At 52.8% G+C, this 21,562-nt stretch overlaps 2 protein-coding genes across 6 annotated transcripts in view; one reads left to right on the top strand and one right to left on the bottom strand.

The window, feature by feature from the left end:
* The first annotated feature begins 443 nt into the window (after window positions 1-443).
* Window positions 444-7,162, top strand: DONSON (DNA replication fork stabilization factor DONSON). Of its 2 annotated transcripts, none has more exons than XM_077790908.2 (10): window positions 444-738; window positions 1,353-1,433; window positions 2,457-2,660; window positions 3,268-3,446; window positions 3,838-4,016; window positions 4,089-4,212; window positions 5,021-5,125; window positions 5,488-5,686; window positions 6,473-6,673; window positions 6,828-7,162. In XM_077790908.2, exons 1-10 carry the CDS (start codon window positions 466-468, stop codon window positions 6,963-6,965), a joined length of 1,683 nt encoding a protein of 560 aa, XP_077647034.2. In that variant the 5' UTR covers window positions 444-465; the 3' UTR covers window positions 6,966-7,162. The 2 variants fall into 2 exon arrangements, 1 of the variants encoding a protein (XP_077647034.2); XR_014957284.1 differs by having other exon boundaries at window positions 464-738; window positions 5,826-6,673.
* Window positions 7,163-8,698: 1,536 nt separating this feature from the next.
* The window catches only part of SON (SON DNA and RNA binding protein), a 37,173-nt gene continuing 24,309 nt past the window's right edge, over window positions 8,699-21,562 (bottom strand). For 2 of the 4 annotated variants that reach the window (XM_077781716.2, XM_077781715.2), the window contains exons 7-12: window positions 21,326-21,436; window positions 20,680-20,796; window positions 13,773-13,920; window positions 11,219-11,287; window positions 11,029-11,144; window positions 9,470-10,956 (exon numbers count right to left, since the gene is read on the bottom strand). In XM_077781716.2, the coding sequence (XP_077637842.2) occupies window positions 10,330-10,956; window positions 11,029-11,144; window positions 11,219-11,287; window positions 13,773-13,920; window positions 20,680-20,796; window positions 21,326-21,436 (1,188 nt within the window). In that variant the 3' untranslated portion in view covers window positions 9,470-10,329. Of the gene's footprint in view, window positions 10,957-11,028; window positions 11,145-11,218; window positions 11,288-13,772; window positions 13,921-14,653; window positions 14,734-20,679; window positions 20,797-21,325; window positions 21,437-21,562 lie in introns of those variants that run through there. The other 2 variants (XM_021538733.4, XM_077781717.2) reach the window with 2 other exon arrangements.

Genomic DNA, 21,562 nt, shown 5'->3' with positions numbered 1-21,562 from the left:
ACTACTTGTTTAAGACTTTTGACGGCTTTTGACCCACATGGACATCTAATTACACCGGTTTAGTATTTATGATGTTTTTTCAGACCAATGTACGAGAGAATGGTGAAATCAAAAGCGGTTTTCTATCCCAAGGATTCTGAAACATTCACTTCTCTCTCCCAAGCAGACTAAAGCCTGTGGGTTTAGTGTCACATCCCACAGAGCTCGGCCTGGAGCGCTGCTGCCGCGGCCGAGCGCAGCCCCGGGGCCGTGTGCGGGTGCATTGGAAGGGCACGGACACAATGGCAGCGCCGTGTGTCTTTGTGCTCCAGGTTTGCGCTGCCCGTGCGGGCGGAGCGGGGCTGGCGGGAGCCGCGCTCCCCTCAGAGCCCCTGAGGGCGGCAGCGATGGCGGCGCCGCTCCCTCAGCGCCGCCCCGGGGCGGAGCCGCCGCTCTTTGGCGCCAAGACGGGAGCGCGGCTCGGCCATGGCCGCCCCTGCCGAGCCCGAGCGCTCGCCCGGCTTCAAGAAGCCGCCGGCGCTGCTGCGGCTGAAGCGCAAACGTCCCGGGCGGAGGAGCGACCCCGCCACCGCCGCCGCGGAAGCCGCCGCCGCCCCGGCCCCGCGGGGCTCCGCGGCCGCCCGGCGCCGCAACCCCTTCTCCAGCCTGGAGCGAGCTCCGCGGCGGGCGGCGGCCGCCCCTCGGCCTCGGGCAGCGGCCCCGGCGGGCGGGGAGGCGTCGGCAGCGCCCTTCTGGCAGGTGGGACCGAGCCCCGGCAGCGGGGTCACCGCGCTCAGCCCTCCGCCAGTGCCCTCAGCCATTGCACTGAGCCCGCAGCCATCGCATTCAGCCCGCAGCCATTGCACTGAGCCCTCAGCCATCGCATTCAGCCCGCAGCCATTGCCCTCCGCCAGTGCCCTCAGGCATTGCACTGAGCCCTGAGCCATCGCATTCAGCCCTCAGCCATCGCATTCAGCCCGCAGCCATTGCACTGAGCCCTCAGCCATTGCACTGAGCCCTCAGCCATTGCACTGAGCCCTCAGCCATCGCATTCAGCCCTCAGCCATTGCACTGAGCCCTCAGCCATTGCACTGAGCCCTCAGCCGTCACATTCAGCCCTCAGCCACCACCCCCGCCCTCGCCCCCAGCCCCTTTCCGACGCAGCCCTGGCTCTCCCCCGCCTGCCCCAAGGCCCGGCTGGGCTCGGGCTGCCGCTCAGCGCTGGGTGCGGATCTCGTGCTCGCCCCGATCGGGGTTTGTTCGCAGCCCGGGGTGCTGAGGATCACTCGGGAAATGTCATTGCAAGGGCAGTTTTTAAAGTTATCAGCCCGCTGCTTCCTTTGTGCTGTGCCTTATGCTGTTCTTTCATTTAGTTTTTAGAGCCGGCGGGTGAAGAGAAGCCTCCAGGCAGAGCGGAGCCTGCTGAAAGTTCCGACATCCTCGACCTAAGCCAGGTAAGGAACGGCACAGGCTGCTGAAAAGATTCCAGCTGTTCTCCGGGCACACAGAAAGATGAAACTGTTTCAGGTGGTATTTGCTGGCCCATCTCTGTGTAAAAGAATGTACTAAAATGTCCGTATTCAAGGACATTTCTTACATTGATTCCTGTTCTGGTGACAGCCTTCTGCCTGACCTCACTGCTATCATAGTCCCATGGACAGAGGTTGTTGTCTTTCAGTTTTCCTAACTATAATTGTACTGTTTCTTAGTTTTATATGTAGTTGAGATGAGGATGTTCTTCACCAGATAGCTCCTGCATTCTGGTTTTCAGCTACAGAAATGGAGCACTTCATCAGGCACATAGGAAAGCAAGAATTCCTGAAAACCAGCCCTTGAAATTGAAACAGTTTCAATAGACATTCTCTAATGTTGTTCTAGGTACAGAAACTGAAGTTCCAACTAAATTAGAAGGATAGAAAAAAGAAAGCAAACTGTCTTGGAGGTGCTCAGGGCTTTTTTCAGCATGTAACCTTACAGTCACCGGGAGAGAATGAAATGAAATAACCATTTTGGCATGGAAATTCTTGTCTTTGTAAACAACAGGCTTGGGGCTTTTTAGTTTTAACAATTTATCCTTTATTTGTTCCTAGTTTATACTGTTGGAAGGACTCACGAGTACAAGCCCTCTGATGTGGTTTTATAGGCAGTAGAATGGAGTATTTTTGTTAGAATCTGGTACTGAGTAAAATAATCAAAATAATAATAGAAAAATATATAAATATATAATATATATAAAATAAAAATTATAAATCAAGATATAATAAATAATAGAATAAATGATATAATAAATAATATAATAAACAATACAATAAATACTATACTAAATAATATAATAATGTTTAGACAATATAATAATATAAATATTAAATAATAATAAATAATATAATAATATATAAAATAGTAACTGTGCCTTTGGTTCAGCCTGTGAACAGGTTTAGTTTTCTGTGAGTTAACTGATGCTGTTTCTGTCTGCTCAGAGCTCTCATTCACCTCTGGCTGTTCCCAAAGCTCCCTCCTTGCCAAGCGAGGAATTCCCTGCGGACTGGAGCATTAAAACCCGGGTTCTCTTCATGTCCTCCCAACCCTTCACCTGGGCAGAGCACCTGAAAGCACAGGAGGAGGCGCAGGGCTTTGCCCAGCACTGCAGAGCTGCAGAAACCACCTTGCCCCGGAGCGTGCAGGTGAGGGCTGGGCGGGTGCCCGGGGCTGCAGCTTTGCCAGCAATGGGAACTGGGAATGGGAAACTGGGAATGGAAAACTGGGAAAGGGGATGTGGATGGGAACTGGGAATAAGGAATGGGGAATGGGCTGCATCTTTGCCAGCAATGGGAACTGGGAATGGGAAACTGGGAACTGGGAATGGGAAATTGGGAATGGAAAACTGGGAAAGGGGATGTGGATGGGAACTGGGAATAAGGAATGGGGAATGGGCTGCATCTTTGCCAGCAATGGGAACTGGGAATGGGAAACTGGGAACTGGGAATAGGAACTGGGAATGGGAAATTGGGAATGAAAAGTGGGAAAGGGGATGTGGATGGGAACTGGGAATAAGGAATGGGGATGGGGAATGGGAATTGGGAATGGGGATGAGGATTCGAATGGGAACTGGGAATGGAAATCTGGGAAAGGGGATGTGGATGAAAACTGGGAATAAGGAATGGGGAATGGGAACTGTGAATGAGGATGGGATATGGGGATGATAATGGGAATGAGGATTCGAATGAGAACTGGGAATGGAAATCTGGGTGGCAGCTTCACCGTGCCCCTCACGGCCTGTGGGACCTGCAGGAGCCGCGGCTGTGCACGGAGCTGCGCTGTGCCTTCCAGCAGAGCCTGGTCTACTGGCTGCACCCCTCGCTGCCCTGGCTGCCGCTGTTCCCCCGCCTCGGGGCAGACAGGAGGATGGCAGGAAAGGCCTGTCCTTGGGCACAGGACGAGGCCGTGCAGCAGGTGCTCATGAGTGACTGGTAAGTGCAGCCAAAGTACTGATGGGCTGGGGTAGAGCGAGACAGGGAGGTTTTAATTAATCACAGAGTCGTGGCACGGGTTGGTTGGAGGGGAGCTTAGGGATCATTGCATTTCAACCTCTGCCATGGGGACATCACCCACTGTGCCAGGCTGCTCCCAGCGCCAGTGTCCAGCCTGGCCTTGGGCACTGCCAGGGATCTGCTCTGGGCACCCTGTGCCAGGACCTGCCCACCCTGCCAGGGAACAATTCCCAGTTCCCAATCTCCCACCCAGCCCTGCCCTCCGGCGGTGGGAGCCATTCCCTGTGCCTGTCCCTCCGTGCCTCGCCCAGCTTCCCTCTCCATCAGGGGAGGGCTGCCAGCTGTGCCAGCGCTGTTTGTTCCCCGCCAGGTCGGTGAGCTTCACCTCCCTGTACAACCTGCTGCGGGCCCGGCTGTGTCCGTATTTCTACGTGTGCGCGCCGCAGTTCTCGGTGCTGTTCCGCGCCGCGGGGCTGGCGGGCAGCGCCGTGCCCACCGCCGCCATCGCGCCCACCACGCGCGGCCTGCGCGAGGCCCTGCGCGGCGACGGTAAGGGCACGGGGCACGGGCACGGGGCAGCGCTGGCACGCGGCCCCTCACTGCTGCCTTTGCTCTGCCCAGGCATAGAGTTCTCCTTACCGTTGCTCGAGGAAAGTAGGAGCAGGAAACAGAAAAGCTCAGAGGAGAGTCTGGAAACAGACACCGCCGATGGGCTCGGAGGGGGCAGCAGCGTGGGGGATGCGGGGTAAGTAACAGCGTTGTTACAGGGTAAGTAACAGCGTTGTTACAGGGTAAGTAACAGCGTTGTTACGGGGTAAGTAACAGTGTTGTTACAGGGTAAGTAACAGCGTTGTTACAGGGTAAGTAACAGCGTTGTGTATCATTGTCACCCTTTGTAATAAAGGGATGGGACCATCCATTCCTTGCTCAGATAAACACCATCCCAGAGGAGCAAGCATTCGGCCATAGCTCAAAGTAGTCACAAGTTCCTTCATTACAAGGCAATATAGAACTTTCTAACCCAGCAGACAGCTGCCACAGGGTTTGTTTTGCTTTCCTAACCTGTCACCTTTACTTACTTCTGCTGCACTGCGGATAATTTTGTCTAATGGGTTTCTAAATCACATACACACAGATGCTTCATTTAAGATTTCTAAACTCTTACTCTATACAACCACACCCAATTATATATAACCAATTATAATATATAATTATAATGTAATTATAAACCCTTCACCATCTTATTAATACAGTTTCTCACTTACTTAAGGTATATTCTTACTTACAACTATAGAAAATAAGTTGATGACTTTTCTACGTAATGTCTGTTCTTTGTTCTTAATGTCTGTTATTCTACTTAATAATGTACTTTACTTTTACATCAATCCAAGCTCCTTCCAAGGCTGTAGATCAAACCCTCCTGAATCTGTGGAAGTTTCTATCTTTCTATTACCCACAGTTGTGCAGTGCTGGAATTCCAGGCTCCTGCACAGTCCATTTGGAAAACCTTCCTCGGAGGCACTGCCCTCCTAACACTCATCCTGCGTCTCCAGGGAACCAACTCCCAGTGATGATGATGATGATGGAAGCTTCTCTTGGCTTGAGGAGATGGGAGTCCAAGACAAGGTGAAGAAACCAGATACTATTTCTATCCAAATGTATCCTTCCTTTGATCTTCCAGATGTGTGACACCAGAAAACCCTGCAGCTGTTACAGTGCTGTGCTTCACATTTAAGTTCTGTAGAAGGTTTTGAGAACTGTTTTCCAGATATGAATCCTCACATTCCTGCACGATATGAGAGGTTGCATTTTTAGTTACTTTGCCAATATTCCTAGGATTTGAAGCCAGGATTAAGATGCTGCTTAACAGCTGAAGAGCAGATCTGGATGGGTGCAAAGCTGGGTGGGGTTTGGTGTTGGGGATTTTGGTCAGATGGGGTGTGGGGGGCTCATTGGTCCAGCTTTTTGGCACATGGATGCCTCCCTCTGCGCCGTGGCTTTCCCTTGACTCGCTCCCCAGGCGCAAGGAGAAGCACGAGGTGCAGGTGGATCACAGACCCGAGTCGCTGGTGCTGGTGAGAGGCAGCCACACCTTCACGCTGCTGAACTTCCTGATCAGCTGCCGCAGCCTGGTGGCGGTGGCGGGGCCGCAGGCGGGGCTGCCCCCGACGCTGCTGTCCCCGGTGGCTTTCCGCGGCGGGACCATGCAGACGCTCAAGGTGAGGGACAGGCTGGCTCCGGGGAGGGGGAGGAAGCAGCTTCCTTACCCAGGGATCAGACCCGGGCTTGGTGAACTTTCCCTCAGGCGGCACAGCGGGATTTTTGTGGCTAAAGCCTGAGTCAGCATTTTGTCTGCAGGCACAGCCCGTTCCTAAATCCCTACAACACATCCCTGCGCTGAACTGGAATCCCAGCCTTCCCTTTCCTCACCTCCCGAGAGACAAGAGGCTGTGCAGAGCTGCCCAGAGGGAAAGCGGTTGTTAAATTCTCCCCAGATCTTATGGGGTCTCAGACTACCCCAGCCCCTTGCTCGAGGAGCCCCTGAACAGCAGCTCACCTTCTGCTCCTGCAAGGAATGGTTTGGACTGGGAGGGACCTTCAGGATCGTCCCAGTGCCAACCCCTGCCGTGGCCAGGGACACCTTCCACCATCCCAGGTTGTTCCAAGGCTGACCTTGGACACTTCCAGGGATCCAGGGGCAGCCACACCTGTGCCAGGGCTTCCTCACCCTACACCAAGAATTCTTTCCCTATATCTAACCCAAATTTCTTCCCAGTAAGAGTAGGATGATCTACTTGTTCCACCAGAGAAGTTCATCCTGTTCTTGTGCACTTCCCAATCCCTGCAGTCCAGGGGATACATTTTAGGAGCTGTCACAGGGACAGTAAAACCTCGTGCACTGCACAGTAGCGTTTCCATTTTCAGCGGGCCGTGGCACGGTGCTGCCAGGGCCGTGAGAGCTCGCCCTGGCCGCGGTGCTGCGGCGCTAACTGTTCCGCCCCCAGGCTCGCACTGTCAGCGGCCGTGCCCGGGCGCAGGGGGGCTTCGAGGACGTGTTCAGCCTGGAGGTGCTGGGGCCGGTCCTGCCGCACGCCCTGCACGCCCTGACGCTGGTGCTGGGCCCGGCGCAGCGCGGCGCCTTCCGCGCCCTGCTCAGCGCCCACGAGCCCAGCGCCGCCTTCAACGCCCGCCCGGCCCCGGCCCAGGTGAGGACGCGGCCCCGGCCCCGCCCGGGCGGCCAGAGCGGGACCCTCCCTTCGCACCGGGATTCCGGGATCACCCCTGGGGCTCCTCCCTCAGCAGTGGGGGAGCTCCAGGCACTTCCCGCAGAAACCCTGACTCGGTGTGTGCCCTCTGCAGGAGGATGTGCAGCAGGACCTGCCTGCCTGCGGGCTGCATCCCAAGACTTTGGATCAGCTGCAGCAGTGTCCGACTCTGGGAAAATCCTCCATCCGCTTGCTGGAGATGAAGGATTACACCTACACCTGGAAGGCCTAGGGATGCTGCTGGGCCATGGAGCAGGACGCTCCCTCCCAGGGCTGCAGGTGCTGGGCTCGGGGCAGGGCAGGAGGGACACCCCACACAGCTGCTGCACAGGAACACTTCCAAGGGCTTGGAAGGAACGGAGGGGAAAGGCCTCGGACATATTTTTTAATGTAGAAAGGGCTGTTTTAATAAAATGTGGTTTTATTGGTCTGGTTTGCCCCTGGCAGGTTGCTCTTCCCCACGCACACACACCTTCTGTTCCAAGTAAGGAATTTCTGCTCCTGCTTGGGGCAGGAACTCGTAACCAGGTTGGAAATACAACCCCTCCAGGGCAGGGAATAGGAATCGGATGAGCTTTTAAGGTCCCTTCCACCCAACCCTTCTGGGATCCTATGGATGGGTGGAATGCTTGGCAAAACCCCTTCTCACTGTTCACAGCCCCCTGCCACCCTCGGTAGCTGCACCTGGGTGTGTGGCACCTCTTGGGTTGGAGTCATCTTCAAAGTCCACAGGGAGGAATGGAGATCAGAGGGCCCCAGAGCTGCTCAGAGCTCCCACACCCACCCCAGGCTTACAAAACCCAGCCTGGAGGGGAACAAGGGGAGGAATTAAATTGGCTGCAGCCCCTGAGCAGGAGGAAGTGTGGCCAGGCCCTGGCAGGGGCTGCCCAGGGAGCTTTGCAGTGCCCATCCCTGCAGGTGTCCCCTGGAGGTGGCACTGAGTGCTCTGGGCTGGGGACAAGGTGGGCATGGGGCCCAGCTGGGACTCCCTGGGCTGGGAGGACTTTGCCAGCCCCAGGGATTCCATGGATCATACAGAGGAGCAGGGTCTGACCAGGGGCTCTGTGTTTCCCTGCAGGTAGAGGGGTCCCAGGCCTTTTGGGGAGTCTGTTGCTTTTCCACAGCTCTTGGCTGAGCACATTCCTGCATCAAGGAATGCCAAAGCTGAGTGGGAAATAGAACCAACTCGTGTTTGTGCTCTCCAGCCATATTTCTATAATCTGCAGTTTGTTACTGAAGTGAAGCCGTGGGCAGCAAAGCTCAGCATTCCCTGCCGCTGCCCCTGGGGGTCTGGGATCACCGAGCAAAGCCCTGCAAACCCAACACGGGCACGGAGCAGCCCCTGAGCCTGGGCCAGCAAAAGCTCCCTCTGCCTCCAGACCCCTTCTGTCCACAGCAGGGAGGAAGCTCTGCTGGGATTCTTGGTGGTTAACCATTGCTTTACTGTGTGAGTGCAGTTCAGTCACTGAACTGCTGTGAGCTGTCGGCTCCAGGAGCAAACCCCAGCTGCTCCCAGCTCCGGGCTGCTCCTGGCCCGGGGACACACAGACCCCCATCCCTTCCCCAGCTTTGAGCCATGAAATCCAGACCTTGCCTAACAGTGATTTTTCAAACGGAGTCTTTAGTGGGACTGCATTTCTCTGCTGCTAGGAGAGAACTCACATCTTTACCTTATGCATGGTAAACGGGGATTACAGAAAAAAGAACAAAACAAGTAGAGGGGCTTGTACGTTCCCAAATTTGATGGTGTCCAGCTGTGAATGCTGAGATGCCATGCAGAGAATCCTCAGCAGCTGCCAGGTTTGAGCTCTGCCAAGCCACGGGGTGCGGTGGGAGCTGCTCCCAGCCCCGGGGTGGAGCCTGGCACCCCCAGGGCACCTCCTCCCGCAGCTCCCGGGGTTTCCACACCTCCCGGGCAGTTCGCAGGACAAGCTCCACACATTTAGTCAGAGACCGACGGCAAGATGCCAAAGGGAAAAAAGTTTAATTCAAGACAACAACGTCCATGAAATGAAGATCAACTGAAGCATTTCCAGAGCGCTTGGACAGACTCAGAGGGGCTTTTCTGTCTCCAAACCAACCCCAATTCCCTGCTGCACGGGAAACACCAACCCTTGTCCCTGCAGAGCAAGGAGACTCCGTGTTCTGTGCCACTGACGGGATCCACAGGGCTCCGGGTACCAGGAAGTCCTCAGCTCCATGGGCCCATGGCCAAAGGGTCCCTCACGTGAGGCCTGAGCAGCCTGGCTGGGTTTGTTCTGTCCCCAAACCCAGCTCAGGTTCACACCTCACAGAGACTTGTCTGGGACCTGAACGACCCCAGTGCAGAAATCCTGGCAGCCTGCTCCTAACTCAGATCCCTCAGGGAGGGTGCACTGCCCCTTCCCATCCCAGGTGCACACAGATCAAAGATTAATGCTTCTTAAATAAAAAATAAACTAAAAAGCAGGAAAAGCTTTCTACATCCTCTCCCACTGTTCAACTGCCCAAACTCTGGATCAGGCCCCCTGAGAGCAGAGGATCCTTATGGAAACATTTAATCCCAAGGAGTTATTTAATAAAGTTCAAAACAAACGAAAACAACCAGACCCGCTCCTGCCATCCCGATGGCTGTTGAGAATCCTCACAAAGCCACTTCTGTATCGTATGTGTTTCTTGCAGAAGGCATTCTGGGGTATTTAAAATTCCTGTTTCCTGGCTTGGCATCCATTGGAATTACTGTTTACTGACCAGGGGTGAAGATTATGAACTTGTGCTGCTTTATTGACCAAGTTGGGTACAACAATTGAAGCGTAATTCTACCCCCTCCCTCCCCCCAAATCCAGTTGTAGATCTGTTAAGAGTTTAAAATTCACATGAACCACAAATCCGTACAATCGGCATCAGGCAGTGGATTCACTGGTTGGGAAGAGCGGCCCCAGGTCCCCCTCCCGGGGCCGCCAGGAGGCCGGGCCGGGTCGCGTCCGAAATCTCCGCATCGCTCCGGCAGCGCCCGCGGCTCCGGCGGTCCCGGGGCACCGGTGGCACCGAGGGGCAGCGCCCGGGCACGGCCCCCGGGTGTCCCCAGCACCCCCCCGAGCCCAGGGAACTCTGCAGCCACTACAAAACTGTATCAAAGGGCCAACGTTCTGAACCGCAGGAGCTTCAGCCAAGGGTCTGGATTTCTGATGCCTCCAGAGTCTGTCGTCTGATTTAGTCGTTTAAGAAATAATTACATCACTAATGTAAACAATATAAACATACCAAAAACTAAGTATGATTTAAATACATTTGGATGGTACAAAAGAAAAACCTGTGGGTGTCTGTACAGTTTTTACAAGGTGGGAATCGCCGATGTATTTACAACATGAGAGGGGCAAATACCATTTCTTGTGCAGAGTACAATGCTCAGAACCAGTGTCCCAGTAAAGCCAAGCTTAGCGGTGTGAGGCACTCCTGAACATGGTGGTATTGACCATGCTTTCCTTTGGTACGAGTCCCATGGCCTGCAGCGCCGCCGTGGCCGCCGTGGCTTTCGCGTGCTTCTTGTTAAGGCTGGCAAAGGTGGGCCTGTACTCGTTGCCATTGACTCTCACCTGGCACGGGGGAACCAGGGGTTAGCGAGGGGGCCGTGGCTGCCCCAGGCACAGTCTGGGCAGTTCTTTAGGGACACACGGAACCCCTGGCTGCCTCTCAGCACGGACATTTTGCGGCATCCCACCGAGCTTCGGGTTGGGAGGGACCTTAAATCTCATCCCACTCCACCCCGGCCACGGGCAGGGACATCTTCCACTGCCCCAGGCTGCTCCAAGCCCCAGTGGCCAGCCTGGCCTCGGGCACTGCCAGGGACCCAGGGGCAGCCCCAGCTGCTGTGGGTACCTTGTGCCAGGGCCTGCCAATCCTGCCAGGGAACAATTCCTAATTCCCAAGATCCCAGCCAGCCCTGCCCTCTGGCAGTGGGAAGCCACTCCTGGTGTTTTGCCCCTCCATGTCTTGTCCCCAGTCCCTCTGCAGCTCTCCTGGAGCCCCTTTAGGCCCAGCAAGGAGCTCTGAGGTCTCCCTGGAGCCTTCTGTCCTCCAGGTGAGCACCCCCAGCTCTCCGAGCCTGGCTCCAGAGGGGCTCCAGCCCTGGGATCCCAGAATAAAGTGCTCCAGGGACTCGGTTTGGCCTTTCCAGGAACAGGACTTGCACATTCCAGCACCGAGACGGCTCCACCATCCTCAGCCAGCCCCGTGAGGTGTTTCTATCAAACAGAAACATGGATTTCACCCCTGGCAGAGGGAAAGCAGCACAGGGGCAGGCAGCCCAGACCCACCTTGAAGATGAAATGTTTGCGGTGATCAGGCCCACTGTCGTCCACCAGCACGAACTCGGGGGGCGTCCACCTCCTCTTGTTGCAGATCTCCATCAGCGCAGACACCGGGTGCTTCCCTGGCACACAGACATTCCAGGGTCAGGGCCCACCCAGCCTCTGGGAACTGCGTTATTCCAGACAAGAATCTCACCTGAAAGATCCTTCATCACCACGTAATGGCCGGACCTCTTCTGGGCCTTCTCTCCCACAGCAACGAGCCCTGCAAGCAACACAGGCACGCTGACATTCCCCATTCCCACCAGGGACCACAGGGACACCTGGAGACTCCCCCCAGCTCCCAACCCTCCACCTCCTTCTGTCCGTTCCACTCAGCACATTCTTCCCAAGGGCTCCAGGAACATTCTGAAGCAGCCAGAAGGAGAAAACTCTGAGTAGTCTTAAGCCAGGGAACACCTGGTTTTCCATGGAAACCTGGTTTTCCACACCCTCTTTGGAGAAACAACCAACAAGGGAGACACTGAAGAACATTCTCCTGCTGTTTTGTGCAGCCCAGAGTCACTGCCTGCCTTCAGTCTGCCCAGACACAGGAGCCCAGGAAGCATTCCCATGACCCAGGAATGTCCCTGTGTCCCCTCCTGCAGGAATGACACCCGGATCCTGCGTGCTCTCTGCATTTCCAGTGCTCCAGCAGCCCGAGCTGAGAGCTCCACCCCACCTGGGAACAAAGCTGCAGAGCGTGGAACAGCCCCGAAGGGATGCAGGGAGCACAGGCAAACACCAAAACTCAACACTGCTCTTCTGAAAACCTTACAAGACCAAGAAATAAACTGAAGAATTGCCAGAAATGTCTGAAATTCCAGGGACAATCCATCAGAGAAACTCAGGCTTCGCCCCATGGATTTTGCTGCTCTCAGATTTCAACCTTTCAATATTCCCTTGCTTCTTACCTCTAGTTTTCCTGCTGTGGCTTTGGTGAATAAAGACAGGGAGATACTGCAATTGCTTCCAGTGTCTTCCTGTTCCTTCAGCTTTTTTGGGTGGCATTTGGGTTTCTTTTGCTTTACAGGAAAATCCTTCCCCTCCTTACCAGATATTCATCCCAATATTCCTGCAACCACTAAGCAGGGCCTTTCCAAGGGCCATGAAGCCACCAGAGACAATCCCTGGCAGAAAGGCTGAGGGTTTCTCCCTTTACAGAATTTTAAACCCAAACCTAACAGGGGATTCTCATCCTCCTCATTAACTCTCCCCCTGTTGCTGGGTCACTGACACTCCACCTCCAGACTCTGGGACCTCACCTGGGAATTTCAAACAAGCTGCAGCCTCCTGAGGCACTTCCTGTGACCAGGAACTGTATTTTATTAGGGGCTGGTTTATATTGATAAACATAAACATATGTTTATTAAAGTAAATATTTTAATAAGTATTGAAATATAAATTTTAATATTTAGAAAAAAAAATTGTTTCATATGTTGATTTAATAAATTCCTTACAAAACAAACCAGGGAGGTGGGTTAATAACAGCCTTCCTGCAAACAGTGTGGACTTTAAAACTCTACAAAGAAGTTAAAAAAAAGTATGTTTTAGCCATTTAATCACCCAAGAACATGGATGTCTGAAAAACTACTTGTCCTCAATATATAATCTCTAAATATATAATCCCTTGTCCTAAATATATATTAAATACATAATACATAATCATGTTTTCTCTTGTCTGTGAGCACGACACCCCATGCCCCTTGTCTCCCTGTGCCACAGCCCTGGGTGGCCAAGAGCAGAGGGAATTCTGCATCCAGGCACAACTTTTGTGGGAATGATTGGGTAAGGCTGCACATGAGCATCACTATTTGACAGGCAGGAAACCCAAAGCACAGCCCAGCTGTCTGAAGGCTGTCCCTGGTTTCAGGTGACTCTCACAGGCTGCTCCAAGCTCCATCCAATGGCCTTGAAATGAAAATTGTGAGTGTTTCCACCCCTTGCTTTGAGATGGGATTGAAGGTTCCTGGTGCAAAAGAAACCTTTAGAAGAGCAGGAATCTGTCCCACAGTCAGTGTGGAGCTGTTGTTTTGTTCCATGCACAGCAGAACAATTAAATTAGAAATCCTGACTGCTGAATTTGGGATTTAAAGCAGTCAGAACTTGGAGAGGTGTTTCAGATGGAGGATCTCCATCAGCTCTCAGCACACAAAGCACAGTGGCCAAGCTGAAGGAGCAGCCTGGGACTCACTGCACGGCTCTGCTGCACCAAGTCAGCTCTCCCCTGTGGCATGGACAGGAAACCAGGGAAAACATGGGAGGTTTCCATGTAAAGTGGAGGCAAAAAACTCTGGAACCAGCCCTGAGGATGAGCAGAGATGCTTCAGCAGGATCAGGCTGGAGATGAAATGAGGGACAGGAAAAAGGACAGAATCCTCAGGGAAGCCCCAAAGCCTGGAAGTCACTCACACAGCTCAGCTTTGGGGCTCTCAGCCCTGTCCCCACCCCACTGTAAAACTGACCCCACTGTTGCATCTTCTGTCCCTGCTCCTGCTCCAACCGCTTGCTCCAGAACAACCACTGCAGCTTTTCCACAAGGACAAAGCTTTGGACTGACCCCAGGCCTTGGCAAACCTGAGACAAAATCCCAGAATCTGTTCAGGTGCCAGTGAAGCCACCAGGAAACAGCTCCTGCTTCTGAGGGCCTCTGTCACCTCCAGGCAGCCCGAGAGCTGAGAAGCCACCAGACATTTCTGGGCAGGACTCACCTTTTCGATCTGTCTTGAAATCCACCATGATGGGCTCAACGCTGCCTTCCTTGTTCTTCCCAAGCCCTTCTCCTTCTCTCCAGCCCATTTTCCTCATCAGCTGAGCTCCCATTCCTCCAGTTACAGGGGCTGCTCTTAAGAACTGATCCTATCCAGAAAAAGAGAAGTAAAACAAGACCTAAAGTTAGCGCTGTGCTTTTAAGTAAGAAGTGGGAACTTCCAAAAAATGTTTCTAACAACTTTTCACAGACTCAATTAAAAAAAAAAAAAAATCCACCTGAGCTCTGTGGATTTTTAGCCCAAACCAGTGCGTGGAACCCGGAATTCACGCGGACACACGAGACACAAATCAATGTTTGGCAAAAAAGAACAACTTAGGAAAAGTCTAAGGTGATCCCAAAGTGGCAGTGACCCTTGGCAGACAGATGTGTTTAATCAAGCGACAACCATCCGGTTCTAAACACTCTGCTCTGATCCCAGAGATCTCCTCAGCTCGGGAAGTGGGAACTGATCCCGGCACAGCTGTGCCAGGGGCACCTCCTCGTCCAACAGAACACAAGCACATTTAGTCATGACATTCACAGGCTGTTCAGGCGTATTTAAATCTTAAAAAAAAAACCTCTCCCCACCTGATTCATTACACAGCAGTTGCACATTCAAGTTCTGCTCTGAAATTCCACATGGAACAAACAGGGTTTGCTTTCCCCTCTCTTTATTTTAACGGAAAAAGGCGCTTGGCCCCCCAGTTTAGCAGCAGCAGTCGTCACATTCTTTCAAATGAGCATTAACAAAAGTTGTTAAACGGTGAAAGCTTATCAACAGAAAGTTTAAACATCTGCTTTGATGTAAAGAACTGTAAAAACTCCTTAAAAGTTACGTACCTAGGCCTCGCTGGCCGCAGTGTTGTGAATAGTAGGGCTGGCACTGACCGTGGCAAGAAGGCGGCTACAAGGATTTGACCCTGAAACAAGTTTCCATATAGAGGGGTGAAAGTTCACAGGTTATTCTGTGAACTATCATCTCTCGTGCCCCCCCGCTGACCCCAGAAGCAAGTCAAGCATTTCCATCACAGCAGAACCTGCCTGGCCTGCCCGCACACGAGCTGGAGCCCGGCACGGAGCAGAGGTGCCCCCGAGCCGGGCAGGGCTCGTCACTGCCCGGGCACACCCGCACAACGCTCAGGCTCTGCTTCCTCTGGAGCCGTGCCTGCAGGAGCAGCAGTGCCTGCAGGAGCAGCAGTGCCTGCAGGAGCAGCAGTGCCTGCAGGAGCAGCAGTGCCTGCAGGAGCAGCAGTTCCCAGAGCCCACAGGACCACGGCACGAGCTCAGCTGGAAGGGAGCCGTCAGCACCAGGGCTCTGACTGCTGGCCCTGCACCGACAGCCTGGGCAGCCCTGGGAGCTCCTGGAGCTCAGCACAGGCCTGGGGCTGCCACCAGGGCAGGACTGAGGTCCCTGGGCTCCCAGGGGCCTGCTCGCCATCGGCAGGGAACAAAGCCACAGGTGTTCCTTCGGCAGACCACGTTTCCCAGGGATTCCCAACACACGGCTGTGTCCAGCCCCCGCGCTGGAGGCTGGCACAAGTGTGACAGGAAAGCCTTGCTGGAGGCTGTGCCAGGAATGCTCCCAATCTCCGCCCGTGCCAGGAAATCCCTGTCTGGATCCTCATGGATCCACGTGGCTGGAGGAGCAGAGCTGGGGCTGGTGCGGGCCCAGCCCCTGAGACACAGCATCCACAGCCCTGCCCTCAGATCCGCTCCCTCCTCCCGTCTTTTCCAGGAACATTCCGTAAGAGAGGCTCCCTCCAGGCTCTGGAGCTGGGCTGGCTCCTGCTGGGAGGGCAGGATCCGGGCTCCCTGGCTGTTCCAGCACCACGGGGTGTGTTCAGTTCACAAAGGACACAGCGCAAGCTCCTGCTGAGGTCACTGCGGGCTCACTCGGCTTTCCCAAACACCCGGACGTGTCCTGGCTCAGGGCTGGAGCAAGGACAGAACAGAACCAAAATCCTGTTCCTGGTCAAAGCCCTGAGCTCCTACAGAGGAATTACCAGAGCCTGAACAAACTCCAGAAACTGGAAATAGGAAGTTCTAGGTTCCAAAGGGCCGTTTGTTAAAGCACCCCTTCCATGGGTGAATTCAGGATCCTGGAGGGGAACTGCAGCAGGAATTCTGTGCTGACTCTTCCATGTGACCAACAGAACCAGCACATCAATGACATACGCATTTATTATTATTAATAATTATTATTATTAATAATAATTTAATTCCAGAATACACAAATACTTGTGCATCTCACTAAAAGGCTAGAGGAAGGAATTCTGGTACCAGTGGAAAAGGAGCCAGGAGAAGCCCACTTGGACTCAGGTCACTGAAGAAGCAAAGGTCTGCAGCAAGGAAAAAGTTCCTGCATTTTGATTCTGGTTTTTGTTTTCTCTCTTTTAATAATAAAGTGAATGTAAACCTCTAATGCCACCTGTACATTGTATTGTTTTGTACAACTTCCCTCAGCTCATGATTTAATACATGGGGGTAAAACTGGTGCTGGGTTTGGAATTCATTGAAAACCACATAAGGAAGCAAGAGGCACAATTCTTCTCATTCTAAAAAACATCCAAGGGTGAGTCTCCCAAAAACTCCTGAGCGGCTCTGGACCTTTGCAGATACAAATTAAAGGGGATGGAATACAAGAAGCCCCAGGTTTCTGAGCATTTGGTTACTAGTCAGAACTAACTCTTTATTTACAAAAGCACTTCTCTTTCATTCACTGATCTTAATTTGAGGGAACCTGCAGGACAATTTGATGCCTTTTACTTTATATTTTGTGCTCTAAATTCCATGAAATCCCACTTCCATTCTGCCAACACATGGAGACATTGAGAGCTACATTCTTGTGTCAGCACTTGCTTTAAAGAGAAGGTAAAACCTGATTTCTTCAGCAGGTTTAGAGCAGTTTTAATTAACTTTCTTGCTGATTCTTCAGGCTGACTCTTTGGAGCAACAATTTAGGAAGCAAAGACAACAAAAGCCTTGAAGGCAGGGGGTGGCAGTTCAGGTACAGCACAGGGCTGGACTCCAAGGAACAAGCATCACTTTGGAAAAACTTGTGCCAGGCAGCAGAATTTCCCATTAAATCCCAGCATCTCCTGAGTGGGAAGGGACCCACAGGGACCATCCAAGTCCAGCTCCTGGCCCTGCACAGCCCAACAATCCCAGCCTGGGCTTCCCTGGGAGCTCCAAACGCTCCTGGAGCTCTGATCACGATCTGCTCCCTGTGGCACCTTGCAGGGATCCTGAGGAAGGGAATTTGGGCTGGGTGCTGAACTGGAAGATGCTCTGGCCCTTTCAGCAGCAGTCCCAATCCTTCCCACGGACAGGAGCAGGAATCCCTTGCTGAAGAACCCCAGCAGATGCCTCACAAGCCCTGTGTTCCCAAGCACCTGCAGGTGCAGTTCACAGCTTCTGCACAACAGCAGGGGAAAAGGAATGGCTGGGAAAGACAGCAGCCAGGCCAACAGAGCTCACCTACCATGGAATCATGGAATCCCAGACTGGTTTGGCTCAGGAGGGACCTTAAGGATCATCTCAGTGCCACCCCTGCCATGGCAGAGACACCTCCCACTGTGCCAGGCTGCTCCAGCCCCAGTGTCCAACCTGGCCTTGGGCACTGCCAGGGCTGCTTGGGCACCCTGTGCCAGGGCCTGCCCACCCTGCCAGGGAGGAACTCCTTCCCAATATGCAGTACCTGGTGAGCACAGAGCTGCTCTGCTCTGCCAGGTGAGCCTCTCCCAAGGAAAGCTCCTTGTTTCCCAGCAGGTCCTGCAAGGGGCAGCCACAAGGCTCAGCTTCACTTCCACCCTGAGAGGAGTTCTGCTCTGCTGTGCCTGCAGGAACGGAAGGGAGGTTTGCACTTCCCAGAACTTTCTGCACCCCAGGAATCAGCACAAGTGAGTGACCCAGCAGCTCCCCAGGGCCACCCCTGAGCACAACCCCAGGTTTGGGGAGCAAGTTCAGGCTCCAGAATTGAGCTGATGGTGTGAGTCTGGGAAAGGGGGAGTAAACAGACCTCAACAGAATTTGCTTGGAAAAACAAAAAATGTTTGACCATTTGCTCTGATATTTCTTCAGCAGCACAGCGTGTTTGGAAGGAAAAAGGGAATAAAAATAGAAGCAACCTTCAGAAAAGATGAGTCACATTTGTGAACTGATTACACTGATGGTGACAAACTGAAACAGAAGCCACTTTTTCAAAGGAAAAGGTGAGATTGTTCATAAATTTTTTATATCTTACATCATATCACTCTTTTATGGACCCTGCTCAGGCCCCTGCACATAAACACCAGGAATTAGTCCAGTAATTAAAAACATAAACCTTATTGCTACTTAGTGTCCCCTCCTCAGTACTCCACATGAATCCCTGCAGTGCCTAATTCCCAAACTGAGATTCCAGGCAGTCTGGTTTGAGTGCTATTACCTCTCCAGAGTCACCAGGAAAGGATAAGAAAATGTGAAATCCACGAAATGCAAAGTGAAGACAGAGCTCAGCAAACAAATTTCCCAAGTCCCTTCCTGCCCTCCCCAGTCACTCTCCTGTTCCACCTCCCTGGTGTTGTGGTGACCTCTGTCACACCCAGTGTCTGTGCTTGCTCTAATTCCTTCTTTCCTGAGACCCAAATGCAGTGGCTGCCACAGGCTCAGTCTGTGCTGGTTGGTCACAGCTTCTCCCATGGCAAATTCCCAAGGGAAATGCCTTCAGCAAATAGCCTCAGCCAGAAATGTGCATTCATTCACAGACACAACATCCCCCAAGAAACTCCAGAGCCCTGCCTGAAGGCAAAAATCAAGAAACACAGAACATCCCGAGTTGGAAGTGACACCATAAGGATCAAAGTCCAACTCCTGGCCTGAGTGAAAATACAATGTTAAGATACAGTTTTTAGGCCAAAAAGGGAGCACAAGCCTGACTTAGTAACTGATCACTGTCACACAGTTTCAGGTGTCCGGGTAACACACAACCAGTACTTTGCATTTCATGGGTGGTTTGCGTCCGTGCCCCTGAGAAAGGTAACATGGATTCAGAACCACATGCCCACTTCTTCCTGTGAAACCCTCCTGCAGCCACAGGAGGACTCCACACGAAGCTGAGTGAGGCTTTCCCAGCCCCACCGTTCCTGAAGCCCCAGGGCACTTCTGGGCAGCTCTGGACCCTTGGGGCTGTCAGGGAAGGGGAACCTGGCAGAGGAGGAGAGCAGCTGAGGAGTGCCAGAGCAGGGAGAGGACTTTGTCCTCACCTCCCTCAGCCTCCAACTGCTCCTGCTGCCAGCAGGAGCCTCCTCTGTGCCCAGCCCCAGAGCCTGCACTGTGACCACAGCACATTCCCAGCTCTGGGCAGGGCAGGAGAGCTGCTGCTGCCTCACTGATGCCCAGATCCAACAAAATGTTCCAACATTCCTCTGCTCCTCACAGCAGTCGTGTCCACAAGCACAGACCACACTCTTCTCCCACTCTCTTCCCATGAAGCATTTTGTTGGGCTTATATCTGTTGTTTTGGTTGTTATTTTGGTTTGTTTCGTTGGGTTGCTTTAAAGCAGATCCCAGAGTGAAGATGGAGGACAGGAAAATCACACCTGGCCCTTTCCACTTCACCCTTGTGAGCAGCCCCTCCTGTCACTTCCATCACAGGAGACTCCAGGGAGGAGGTTTGGGAAAGAGCTGCTCAGAGCTGCTCCGTTTCCAGGGCACTGGGAACCCATTCCAGGTGCTGCAGACAGGGAGAACCCTCCCCTCACAGCCCTGCTGATCTCCTTCCCAAGCCCCCCAGTGGAAAAACTCCTTCTTCACCAACATAGCCCTGTGCTTCACAGTTCCCTCTGCCAGGAACAAGGATTGTCTTCATCAAAGGCAGCATTTTGCTACAATATCAGTTCTTCATAGTTGTTAAAAGCAGACTTTATCATGCACATTCTGCATTAGCACTGACAAGATCTCAGAAGATTCCCATCTGGCCAGTGACTCATATCTGTGTTCCCTGGATCTCTGCGCTTGGCTATATGAAGTGGAAAAATAAGTTAGTGAATCCTGGCAAAAAAAATGCTTCTATTTTCAGGATATTATAATTCTAGACTTTTGCATTCAGCTGATACCAACTTTTATGGAAAATTCCACCTAAACCTCAAATCTGACCTCCCAGCTTGGAGGGTGCCCCAACCCAAGCTGATACAGACTCAGCTGCAGCACCTGCCAGACTGAGCAGCTTAACTCCTTATTCCTTGTGCCTGGAAGGTGGATGCTGCTTGAACTCCTCAGATCTCCTTCCTGACACAGCACCAGCTCAGTGTTCACTGGCAAAGATGCAGCTTGAGTAACTGAATGTACAAAACACATGGATGGAGGACGCAGTACCCCCCAAAATCAGCTACTGGTAACACAGCAAGAGGGAACTACTGTACTGTATCTAAACAACATCAGAATGAAAGTAACTTATTTACTGCAACTCCTGCTTTAAATACTCCACATCTCTGGCTCCCAGAAAACCCTGGTGATCCAGAGAGAGGCAAAGGAGCAACCAGAGAGAACCAAGGCAAACACAAAGGCAGTTTGGGACTTGGTTCACTGAAGCCGATGCCAAAAACCGTTGATTTCCACAGCAGCAGGATCGCAGCCTGCCTGAGGTGTCGCAGTGCCAGTGGGGCAGGGAGGATCTGCCACTGGCAGCACAGCAGCACCAGCAGTGTCCTGTCAGTGGCAGGCTGTGCCTCGGCGGTCACACCTCGCTGTGACACCCAGGACGGGGCTGAGCCCAGCCTGCTGCACTGGGCACACGCTGTGCCACAGGGCAAGGCACTCGTCCTGCACGTGGCAATCCTGCACTGCTGCCAGGTGCTGCTGAGCAGCAGTGCCTGGGTCACTTGTACCTTTCGAATCCACGCCTGGGGCCCGCTGTTGGTGAGCTCGTCCGAGGACAGGATCTGCGCTCCCGTGCTGCCCGTGAACTGCCCAGGGATGGAGTTGGACTGAGCCCAGGCGTCGATCTGCAACGGCAAAACCCGCACTGAGACCAGCACTAACGCCTCCACGTTTCCCCCTGCACCTCTCTGCTGCCTCTCAGGAATTTTCACATCGTGTTCTTGGTATTTGGTGTGTTCATTCACACTCAGATGAAAGCAGGTGCTCCCAAAATCTGAGCAGCTGAATGGTCACCCTGAAACCTGAGCTCCAACTCCATAGAGTTCAAGGTCTCCTCATCCCCAAAACTGCTGAATCTACTGTTTTGGAAAGAATTACCTACATCTGTGCTGTTGAATCACAAAAAACTTAAAAGAAAATTAAATTTGAAACTATGTTTCAGAGTGACTTGAGTGAAAACATGGCATATACAAAGGAGCTCATCAAAACTCAGTGTTAGGAAGTGCAGAACTTTGAAACACTGGCCCACAACTGAGTTTCCAAACTTAAACAGATTGAAAAGAGATTAAACAGAGAGGAAAACCAGCTGCCATGAAAGGAAAACACAGATTTTCTTTAAGCTCCCCAAAATGCTGCTGAAAGGCCCCAGCTTACCTGCTCCTGTGCCCGGTTCAACATGCACATGGCCTCCAGGTCAAAGGAGTTCTCATTGAGCCTTTTCTGGGCCACTGCTCTGTCGTTCATGGCTGTGGTTATGTCCACACACTAGGAGGAAAAAGAGCATTTGTAAAAACACAGCAGAGCACAACAGTGTCCACTTGAGCTGGAAAAAGCTGCTGGAGAATCAATGCTACCAAGTGGGGTTAGCGTGAATTATTGGTTCGACAAAGA

Source organism: Lonchura striata, chromosome 1 (genome assembly GCF_050655825.1).
Source record: "Lonchura striata isolate lonStrDom1 chromosome 1, ASM5065582v1, whole genome shotgun sequence".
Classification (NCBI taxonomy): domain Eukaryota; kingdom Metazoa; phylum Chordata; class Aves; order Passeriformes; family Estrildidae; genus Lonchura; species Lonchura striata.
Note: the sequence above shows the minus strand (reverse complement) of the source record. Positions and strands in the feature narration are given on the sequence as shown.

Bases quoted from the DNA above. Each gene is read 5' to 3' on its own strand.
- DONSON (XM_077790908.2), top strand. From the start codon at position 466: ATGGCCGCCCCTGCCGAGCCCGAGCGCTCGCCCGGCTTCAAGAAGCCG. The intron at 4,017-4,088 runs GTAAGGGCACGG...TGCTCTGCCCAG, and splicing joins CGAGGCCCTGCGCGGCGACG to GCATAGAGTTCTCCTTACCG. The intron at 6,674-6,827 runs GTGAGGACGCGG...TGCCCTCTGCAG, and splicing joins CCCGCCCGGCCCCGGCCCAG to GAGGATGTGCAGCAGGACCT.